Source organism: Physella acuta, unplaced genomic scaffold (assembly GCF_028476545.2).
Source record: "Physella acuta isolate Inbredline_101_S28 unplaced genomic scaffold, ASM2847654v3 ptg000818l, whole genome shotgun sequence".
In the NCBI taxonomy this organism is placed as follows: Eukaryota; Metazoa; Mollusca; class Gastropoda; family Physidae; genus Physella; species Physella acuta.
In genome coordinates this window covers 89,063-101,067 of record NW_026732336.1, presented here as the reverse complement: position 1 = coordinate 101,067, position 12,005 = coordinate 89,063, and the positions used below count along the sequence as shown (strand labels likewise).

The 12,005-nt window shown below is 34.0% G+C and overlaps 1 protein-coding gene across 3 annotated transcripts in view; it reads left to right on the top strand.

The window, feature by feature from the left end:
• The first annotated feature begins 1,162 nt into the window (after positions 1–1,162).
• LOC131951625 (uncharacterized) overlaps positions 1,163–12,005 on the top strand; it is a 35,640-nt gene continuing 24,797 nt past the window's right edge. For 2 of the 3 annotated variants that reach the window (XM_059313963.1, XM_059313961.1), the window contains exons 1-3: positions 1,163–1,287; positions 5,866–5,980; positions 8,385–8,483. In XM_059313963.1, coding sequence (XP_059169946.1) covers positions 1,205–1,287; positions 5,866–5,980; positions 8,385–8,483 — 297 coding nt within the window. In that variant the 5' untranslated portion in view covers positions 1,163–1,204. The remainder of the gene's footprint in view (positions 1,288–5,865; positions 5,981–8,384; positions 8,484–12,005) is intronic. The other variant, XM_059313962.1, reaches the window with a different exon arrangement.

Below are 12,005 nucleotides of genomic sequence, written 5' to 3'. Positions count from 1 at the left end.
TTAAACCTAATCCTAGCTCTATCTTTAAACTTACCAATAACCACAACCAACCAAAACCAAAACACACTCAAAAACACAAACAAAAAACACAAAGAAAACACAAACGCAACCACAACCACAAAAGCAAACGCAAATATAAATGCAAACGCTAATATAAATGCAAACGCAAATATAAATGCAAACTCAAACACAAATGCAAATGAAAATCCAAACGCAAACGTAAAGTCAAACGCTAATACAAAGGCAAAAATAAACACGCAAATAATAACTCAGAACAGAATGCAAAATTAAACGCGAACATAAACACAGACTTAAACGCAAAAATAAACATAAACGCATATTGCTCACAGTATAACCCGGAGCGCCATAAAAGGAGATTAAGGATCGGCTTCTAAGCTGTTATTGATTAAAAATAATAGTACGTTCATTGTATAAAATAATTAAATGCCAGTAGGCCTATTTAAAATGTCCGTGTTGTACACACAACATTGTACTTAACCAATCAATTCTTATTATTTTTTAATGTTTTTCAAACAACAAAATCAACTAGTAAAATATATATTTTTACTGGTGTAAAGTTTTATTTATAAGGGAATTAATTTTTTTGTGATCTATCAAGGAAAACGATTGGATGTAAAGGGACTAAGGAAAGTAATTTGAACACTTATGTTTTGACACTAATAAAAATGTCGTAGTGGGTGATATATGCAATTAGATTTTGTTCTTTACACGTGACGTAAATTAAAATGATAAGTTTGGAAAATGAAACTATTTTTACAAAAACATAAATATTGATATTATGAATTTAGGCAATAAACATGTAATATACGTGTCATTCACGCGTCCGTCCGCCCGCTGTCACATATAATAAAATTTATTCCAACGTATATTCATCGTGAGAAAATATGCCACATAGAAATGGGCCCAAACTAATTTCTTGCCTAAAAAAACTTATTTTGTCGTTATTGGAGAAAATCCCTTTCAGCATTAGAACGAAGACAAAGGAGGTATTTATGATATTGGTATATGTGAGATTGGCCATTGTGAGATTGCTATCTGTGAGATTGGTATTCTCGTGAATGAGTGGAAACACTATTTGAAAATCCCATGGCAAATTACTATAATTGCTCAAAGCCTTTCAGGTCGCAAAATTTTACTTTTACAGAGCGGATGTTTAAAAGATCGATAATTACAACTGTAAAAAATGAGACTGTGCTACCGACTAATTTGTCTGTTTCATGTCTGCACATCATTTGCTCTTCTTGTCGAAGGCAAGAATATTGACAAGTAAGTAGAAGACAACCCTTCAGCATCAGTGTTAATGTAAACACAACGCCTGCGTCGATTGCTGAATCAGATACCACGTCTGCTTCAGTTGCGCTGGAACATAATAATATATTACATAATATATCAGAATAGTATCATGTAAACGGATATAGCTTGTTACATGGTAATGGCAGAAATTTAAAAAACGAAACATTAAAGCATACAAAAATAAAACTATGAAAAAAAATGCAAAAAAAAAAACCGTTATAATAACAAAGACAAAATGATTGTTTTTTTCATATATAATAATGTACTACTATTTAAATAACTATAAAGAAAAGCGTAGGTCAATATATTATGTATTTAATACTATAACTAATAATTAGGAAGAAACCCACGCTTTTCTTTATAGTGATTTACAATAGTATTGTATTTTTATACTTTTTTAACTATTTATTTTCTCTTTTTACTTTCTCGTATATACGAAGTATAGAGAAAGTATTGTAATCGTGCACAAAAATCACTTGAAATTTTAACAATTTTCACCGTATTACACCTCAGTCCTTCATCACATCCGAAGTATAGAGGACTTATTTTAATCGGGCAATAATTATCAATCCAGATTTATCAAAATTAAGAGGTTTCATGCGTAATCCAGTCTGTAAAACTGGGCTTTGCAATTCTGTCCGTATGTCTGTGTGTCTGTCTGTGTGTGTGTGTGTGTCCGTGTGTAAACACGATAACTTGAGTACCGTTAAAGCTAGCTTGATGAAATTTCATATATAAGTATTTCATCAAAATCGTAGATCCGTATCAACTTTTGAGCGATTTCCGATAACCGAAAGTGGTACTTTTTCTACTTTGAATTTTTCAAAAGCCTATAACTTGAGTACTATTTCAGATAGATAAATGAAATTTCACATGTAAGTATAAGATCTAATTCTCTACTTTCTGTTAAATTTTGAGTAATTTCCGTTGACTGGAAGTAGTAATTTACGCTACTTCCGATTTCTCAAAAAACTAATGTAAATTTTTAAAGTACTAATAATATTGCGCACTATTATGTACTTTTTTTATTTGGCGTTCACTTGGTGTGCAATTATTTTGTCTACGAGATTTTATTCTATTTTTAAAAATTTAAGTATTTAAAATGGATTAAAAATCATGTCTACAGCCCGATTTCCCATCCCCTGTAGTTTTATATAAGAATATTCGAGAAAGTTTAGGGGAGATCACTCCCGGTTTATTTAAAGCATTATTACATACAAGTGTATTATTAGAATATGCAATTTTTTCAGTGTATTTTACATTTTTACTTTCTTGTATAAAGAGTATAGAGGAATATTGTAATCGTGCACAAAAATCACATGAAATTTCGACAGTTTTTCACCATTTTAGTTCTCAGTACTTCATCACACACGGAGTATTTTCGATTTCTAAAAAAAACGCAAATCAGTTTATAAAGTACTAATAATATTCCTCAATATCATGCACATATCGCTTGACGTTCACTTGGTGCGCAATTATTTTTTCTACGAGATTCTAATTTTAAAAGTTTAAGTAATTAAAAATGGATTAAAAAATCAAGTGTATATTCCGAGTTTCCATCCCCCGTAGTGCTATATAAGAATATTCGAGAAAGTTTATGGGAGATCACTCCCGCTTTATTTTATTTACAATAGAGTTACAAGACTAAAAACAATTGCACACCGAATGAACATGATAATACATGTATAATTGTGCAGAAAGAGTAGTTGGACTGCCTACTAATTTATAAACTTTTAATCCTAATATATAAAAGCCCATGAGCGCACTTCTCTCTGCCCGCAATATGTTTGGCAACGTCGTCAGCCTGTTCAGCGATATATAGAGAACTTAAAGATATGGACTTGTGTTGAAAATAATATGGTAGACGGTATAGATGTATAAACTAAACTTTATTTAAAGATGGATAATCAAAATAAAGGCATATTCGAATGTAGAACAGATTTCTAACTAAAGCGTTTATTGTCGTGATAAGAACGCATGAAACAATGACGTCACATGAAGTTTAAACTAAGTCTAAGGAAAGAACACAAAACTAATGGCGTCATCTTCCAATTTTAGAATATGAAGAAATGAACTATGTCATTCAAATTTGGTTTAAATCTATAGATCTACTTATCATGACGTTCGCAATGAAATGTATACAATTTTCTAGGCTAAAAGTAATATAAAGTACTTTAAAAAACAACATAAATACCATTGAACAGCCGGAATTTTAATGGAATCTTAATCTGTGTGTACATTTAATAATGTTAAATTAATACGGTGTTGTGTTGACTAATAATGTAAACATTTTTTTAAATAGGTATTGGTAGCCTATGTTATTTTAAATGTATCGGAGTTTTAGCTATTTAGCTATTACTTTGCTTTGTCACTAATATCGTTCGACGTATAGTAAAGCACACTGCGTTTTGACTGATAACTATTTTATCAAATAGTTTTCTCAAACAAGTATATCATTAAAATATAGAGGCCTATGATTCCCGTGTAACGGATACCGACGGTTAGTTAATTCATAAAGCCCATGGTCTTACCCTACAGTAATATGACATTCAAGCAGCTTCGCCTGTCTGTATGAAACGATATATATATGCCACTAAGATAAATGAATGGGTTTTCAGTAGTCCAATATCAACGGTAATTAACTTAGATGAGATATTTGTTAAAGTTTTCATTCCATGATGTTTCCATAAAACGTTATCCTTAACCCGGACAACTAGGAAAAATTGAAAGTGATCCGAGTAAAAGATAGTTCACTTCTGTTTGAAATTAAAACAGTTCTCAAGTTATCACGTTCTCCTGGCAATAAAGTACCACTTGCCATTACTGGAAATCGTTGAGAAGTTGAAAGTAACTTACACATACAATCTAATACTTCTTTGTGAAACGTTCTCGACTTTTTAATCTAGGAAGTAGTGTACTACAATTTACGGTTCCAGAAATTGCTCAAAAATTGATCAAAAATACACATTTCAAATAATACTTATTTTTCAAATTAGATCCTCGAGCTATCGTGTTTACAGAAAAATGCATACACATACACACACACACACAGAGAGAGAGAGAGAGAGAGAGATGTGTCCGAACCTAACCCTAACCCTAGATTTTTTTCACGATTACAATACATCCTTAGTATTCCGCACAAAATAAATTAGGGACGTTTAAAACAGTGAAAACTTGAAAACTTTTGCGTGATTTCTATTTCTTCTGTATACAAGAAACTACAAGCGTGAGTGATCTCCCGTTAACTATCACGAATATTCTTATACATCACTAAGGGAAATGGCAAACCCAGTGCAATCAGGATACAGACATGTTTTTTTTTAATACTTAAAAAAGAATTGTGCATCTAATGAACGAACATAATACGTGAATAATAGCGCTATAATTTAGTTCTTTATAAAGAAAAAAAAAGATTAATATTTAAAAAGTTAATTAAACGTCTATTTAAGTCACATTTTGTGTGGCATATTTTATTGTAATTGTGTCTGTATCTACATGAAAAATTTGAAAGAAATCGGTTCAGTGGAATTGATATTTTTGGAGACAATAGGGAAATATCATAAAGCGCCACATCCAATCTATTTAAAATCGGAGACATTTAAGACAATATTATTTTGTACCTATGTACACTGCTTCGTTCAACGAAATGAAACGGTACTTAATTTATGAGTATTTTTGAAACCGAAAATAGGGTAAAATTACTATTTCTGGTTATCGGATGTAACTCAAAAATTTAAATTATCCAAGTGTAAGATCCTATACTTATCACGTCTTCCTAACTGAAACAGTAAAGTAAGACCTAGCAATCCATTGGGCAGATGAAGTAGAGTTGATATGTTACTTGACCTCGGCATATGAAGGGAAGGTGTGGTCAGCACTTTGCCAAGCCGGTACCCATTAGAACTGTGTGCACTCAGTCACGTAAACCTGAATGAACCCGGATTCGAACTCGAGAATTTCGGATTAGCAGCCTAGCTCTCAACTCCCTAGGCCACACCGCCCCAGTAACTGAAATAGTTCTTAAGTTAAAGTGTTCACACGGAAATAGAGAAAGCTCCCTCATCCGGTTATCGAAAAATGAATGAAAGTTGATAGAAATTTCCGCACACCATTTAGTACATATGTATGACATTTCGTCGACCTAAGTTAAACGGCTATGAAACCGAAAGTAGAGTAAGTACCACTTCCGGTAGCTGGATATTGCTCCAAAGTTGATTTAATACCGTTCCGGTAGAATGTAAAACGTCAAAGTTTTAAAAAATCTCTATTTAGATTGTTTTCGTGATTACAGTGCATCTTTTATGTTCCCATTATGATAAAATATCTGCTAATTATTCAGCACAACTACCATACTCCATCTGTAGAATACGAGAGAGTAAAAATTATGAAATTCATTTAAAACATTCAATTCCATATTTAAATGTGTACACAGGATCCTGTTCAGTATTACTAATATTGATCAACTCTGCATGAAATTCCCCTAATTACATTACAGGGAAATAAAAGAAACAATTCCAAAATAAATAACATTTTTTTTTACTTTGCAACCAGCAGAGAAGGTGATGAGTCAAGGGTGGACATTTTAAGGGACGCCGGGACGGAAGAATTGGCTGTGGGAGAATGTGATCTTTCTACAAGCGATGATCTGCAGCGTTTCATTCTTAATGTAAGCGTCTTAGTATTCTTACTTGAGCATCTAATATATCCCAAATTTAACTGTCTAAAATGTTACTAATGTAAGCGTCTAAAATGTCCTTAATTAAAACGTCTAGTGTAAAGTAAAACTCTTTAATATCTTTGACGCAAGTCTAAAAATGTAATGGTATAAATTATTCTAAATACAAGCGTTTAAAATATCCTAAATTTAATGGTAAAAAGTATTCTTCATGAAAGTGCCTATAATATCCCTAATGCAGGGGCAGAACTACCATGCCGCCAGACCCCGAATTGCCGACCCGAAAAAAAATGAATTTTAATTTTCGTAAATAAATTTTTTCGTGCACATTGATAGTGGTTTTGTAAAAATGAAACAGGTCTACTATAGCAGTGTTCTACCATAACACTCACACATTGTTGCATAAACGCTCAAATTACCTCCACGACTTATTCTCCTTCTTAACATAGCCTAGTAGGTGTGCACGTACGGCTCATTTTCTCTATGTACGGTATAAAAAAATAAAAGGTAAATGCGTTCGACACCGTTCATCCGGTCGCCATCAAACTTTGAGGACTTGATTGGAACACTCCAGGTGAGGTTTCAGGGGGGGGGGGGTGAGGAAAGGTTTTATTTGTGTCAGTTATTCTCCATGTCTCAGCTCCATAGACTAAAACAAGTTTCACTAGTGTGTTGAAGAGCCGGATTTTTATTCCAAGGGTTAAATCTCCAGAACCCCAAATATTTTTTTGGTTGGTTGAAGACTGCTCTTGCCTTGCCCGTCCTTATCTTTATGTCTGCTTCTATCCCGTCCTGCTTATCAACAATACTTCCATTGTCGTTTAATCTATTTACTTCTTCTAAGGCTTCTTTTACCAATGTTACAGGGGTGCTGCGTGATGCATTGACATTGAGAACTTTAATTTTCAATCTGTGGATGTTCAATGCCAGGCATGTAAAAAAATTAGCAACACTGTTGCTTTTATCTTGCATTTGCTGTTGTGTGTGAGAAAGAAGGGCCAAGTCGCCAGCAAAGTCCAGGTCATCCAGCTGGTTCCACAGTGTCCACTGTATACCGTTTCGCGTTTTCTCTGTTTGAACATCTTCATAATCTAGCCTATGGCCAGCAGGAACAGCAATGGTGAAAGTAGACAACCCTGCCTTACTCCGTACTGGGAAGGCCTCCAAAGTCTATTTGCCATGCAGTACTCTACTTTTCAGACCTTCATATGAAGACATAATAATGTTGACTATTTTCTGTGTCACCCCATAGTGTCTCAACAATTTCCACATTGACTGTCTATCCAGGCTATCAAAGGACTTCTCATACTCTATGAAATTAATATAGAGAGATGAGTTCCACTCTTGGGTCTGTTCAACGATGATGCGCAGGGTAACAATTTGGTCTATGCATGATCTTTCCTTCCTAAAGCCCGCCTGTTGATCTCGAAGCTGTAGGTCTATCACTTCCTTCATTCTGTATAATATTATTCTGTTGAAGACTTTGCCTGGGATGGACAAAAGTGTTAAACCTCTATAGTTAGAGCATGCACTAAGATCGCCTTTCTTTTGAAGTTTTATGAGTAGTCCCTTCTTCCACTCCTTCACTCCTTTGGTATTTGTTTACCTTCCCAGATTTTCTTGAAGAGTGTGTATAGTAGTGTGGTGCTAGTTTCTATATCTGCTGTCAGTGATTCTGCCGGTATACCATATGTTCCTGGAGCCTTCAAATTTTTCAGCTGCTTTATAGCTTTATGTATCTCTTCTCTTGAAGGTGGGTTGCAGTCTATAGGGAGATCACTTTCAGCTGGTGGTCTATTCAGTGGTTCTTCAAAACGTTCTGCACATCTCTTCCTCTGTCCTTCCTCATCAGGTATTGTCTTTCCATCTTTTGTCTTCCCTGGCCTTTCTGGCTTAATGAACTTCCTAGATATCTTTTTAATTATATTGTACACGTCCCTAATATTCCCATAGTAAAGTGCTTTTGTTTCACTTGCCAGCAGTTCTAAATAACTCCGTTTCTCTTTCCTTTTGCATTTCTTGACACTTGTTTGTTTCAGTATATTCTTCAATCATGCCGCTAGCGAGATGTAATTACAAGTAAACAATCTGTATTGCTTGTTTGTTTTTTCTTGAAAAAGTTTTTACTATTTAAGATATCCGTAGTTCAATTTTTGTTACAATAATTTAACATCCAATATTGCTTAGTGCGTTAAGTTTTCTGCTTCAAGTAGTTATGAAGGTACACGGTGGAGGCTAGAGACTGGGTTGGTTTAGTGATTGCCAAAAAAAAAAAGAATGATGTTGTATTAAATATAAAACAAATATGGTTAAAGGACAAGATTAAAATTTTGGGTTAGGTGCAGGGCATGGATTTTTGCCTCAAGTTATAATGAATGTAAAACGATATCCACAGGCAGAAGAAAGAGAGTCCGTCAATTTGTTCCAGTTTACGGTATATCTTAGAAACTACAATTCAAGTCCCTATAGAAATAACACTGGTTTTTATTACAAGGTAAGATAAGGTTAGGGTTAGAATTAGGATAAGATTTAAGATTTAGGTTGAGATTGTTACGTTTACGTCTACGTCTACATTTGCGTCTACGTTTACATTTACGTTTTACGTCTACGTTTACGTTTTACATTTTAGTCATTGTTACGATTACGATTACGATTACGGTTACGGTTACGGTTACGGTTACGGTTACGGTTACGGTTACGGTTACGGTTACGGTTACGGTTACGGTTACGGTTACGGTTACGGTTACGGTTACGGTTACGGTTACGGTTACGGTTACGGTTACGGTTACGGTTACGGTTACGGTTACGGTTACGGTTACGGTTACGGTTACGGTTACGGTTACGGTTACGGTTACGGTTGCGGTTACGGTTACGGTTACGGTTACGGTTACGGTTACGGTTACGGTTACGGTTACGGTTACGGTTACGGTTACGGTTACGGTTACGGTTACGGTTACGGTTACGGTTACGGTTATGGTTTTAAATGTCTTCTTTTTTAAAGTAGGCCTACTGATTCACCGCTCTATTATACATTATTACTTAATGAGCAATTATTTTTTCTACTCGATTCTATATTATTTTCAAAGGTTATGTATTGAAAAACATTTATAAAAATATTTCTATGACACAATTGCCATTGTACTCACTTTTAAATAAGAACTAGCCGTCCCGGCCAGGCCCTGCTCTGGCTTCTGTGAAAAACCTTTCTGTTAAAGACCATTACCTGTGTGTTTAGTAATCATCATAAACCCGGCATTGCACACCGAAACCACAACCAACAAAAACAACAAAACGAAAACATAACGCTAATACAATTACAAATACAAACGAAAACAAAAACCTAACAACAAACCCAACCACTACCACAAACACCAATACAAACACAAAGAAAAAACAAACAAAAAAGCAAACGAAAACAAAAACCTAACAACAAACCCAACCACAACCACAAACACCAATACCAACCAATAACAACACAAAAAAAAACGAAAAAGCAAACGAAAACAAACCAAATCCAAACGCAAAACCAACCAAAAACACAAATACAAACCCAAAGAAAAAAAACACAAACAAAAACGAAAAAAGAAAGAACAAAAACGAACCAAATCAAACCGCAACCACTAACGCAAACCCAACCTAAACACAAAGAAAACACTAACGCGAACATAAACGCAAAGTGCTCACAGTCTAGCCCGGGGCGGAATCGCTTGTTTTAGCTTAATAAACGACTATAGTACCCCAACTTATTCATAGTCTTTTGCACTCACTTAAACGAACGCGCCTGTTTCAATTTAATGAACAATTTTAATACTCCAAGCTTATCCGTAAAATACCTACAACATTTGCACTTGATCAATCCCCGCTAATTATGTAATTATTTTTTTTTCCCAACACCAAAACAAAGTAATTAAAAAGTAAATTATTTTCCACAAAATGCAATGGTTTTATAAAGGGAAGTAATTGTGTTTTCCTAATTTATCAAAGGGAAGTAAGTGCTATAGGACTAAATAAAGACATAATTAGAATTTTTGTAAAAGATGATATTTTTTTAAAAACTTGTGTTTAATGAAAATGCCGAAAATTATTACTTTCAGTTTGATAAATGAAAATTATTTCCCAAAACTTTTAATATTAATTTTTTAACTCATAAATTTAGACCATAAGGACTTTAATTATCTAACACTTAAATCCATTGAAGATCCACGACAAACATATGTGTTACATACAGAATTGAGCTTTATATATTAGTTTAAAAATTTCAAAATTGGTTATGGTAAAAAACCAGTAAATTAGTATTAATTAAAGGTATTTCATTATACCAAATTTAGAAACTTCGAAAAAAAATGTTTCTAGAATGTTTTCTTTTACATAAATTAGCCAGATGGGTCTATTAGGATTGTAAAAGAAGGATCGATTATTATATGATTATCTATTTCTTCGTTCTTAATTTTAGTGTTGGAAGGGATCCCCTCCAACACAATTAAGTTTAATTTCATGATCAATACATATGTTACTTATTTAACATTGGATGCCATTGCCATGGCAACCATATTGTAAGAAGAGACAGTGAAGCGTGCAACTATGTTCCCTTAAAATAGATACACACAAATAAATAAATTAGGTTTATTAATTAAGTACATTTCTACAGAGCCTATAGCTTTAAAATATATCTATAAACTTTCAATACCCCCGAATGCACCGAAATAGTACGCATTGCAATAAAACGAATAAACGTTCTAAGGAAAGAAGTTACCAGATAGATATCAACCTACTATCATTTGAGGGTTGTAAGTGGGGTGTTAAAGATTCCCAACTAACTTTGTCTAAGTTAACTGTGCGCGAAACTGCAATCACCCATAATAAGCACACAAGTCTCGACCCTTTGAATGTGAGGTTTTTCTCAAATGCCAGTGCAAGACTAGCCGAGACTACTAGTAACATAAATGTCTTGTATCAGCCGCCAATATCTGATGATCTGTCTGATGTCAGATACAATTCTTGTATGAATGGCCAATATCTAATGATCTGTCTGATGTCAGATACAATTCTTGTATGAATGGCCAATATCTGATGATCTGTCTGATGTCAGATACAATTCTTGTATGAATGGCCAATATCTGATGATCTGTTTGATGTCAGATACAATTCGTGTATGAATGGCCAATATCTGATGATTTGTCTGATGTCAGATACAATTCTTGTATGAATGGCCAATATCTGATGATCTGTTTGTCTGGAGTCAGATACAATACTTGTATGAATGGCCAATATCTGATGATCTGTCTGATGTCAGATACAATTCTTGTATGAATGGCCAATATCTGATGATCTGTCTGATGTCAGATACAATTCGTGTATGAATGGCCAATATCTAATGATCTGTCTGATGTTAGGTACAATTCTTGTATGAATGGCCAATATCTGATGATCTGTCTGATGTCAGATACAATTTTTGTATAAATGGCAAATATCTGATTATCTGTTTGATGTCAGATACAATTCTTGTATGAATGGCCAATATCTGATGATCTGTTTGTCTGATGTCAGATACAATTCTTGTATGAATGGCCAATATCTGATGATCTGTTTGTCTGATGTCAGATACAATTCTTGTATGAATGGCCAATATCTGATGATCTGTCTGATGTTAGGTACAATTCTTGTATGTATGGCCAATATCTGATGTTTTGTCTGATGTCAGATACAATTCTTGTATGAATGGCCAATATCCGATGATCTGTCTGATGTCAGATACAATTCTTGTATGAATGGCCAATATCTGATGATCTGTCTGATGTCAGATACAATTCTTGTATGAATGGCCAATATCTGATGATCTGTCTGAAGTCAGATACAATTCTTGTATTAATGGCCGATATCTGATGATCTGTTTGTTTGATGTCAGATACAATTCTTGTATGAATGGCCAATATCTGATGATCTGTTTGATGTCAGATACAATTCTTGTATGAATGGCCAATATCTGATGATCTGTCTGATGTCAGCTACAATTCTT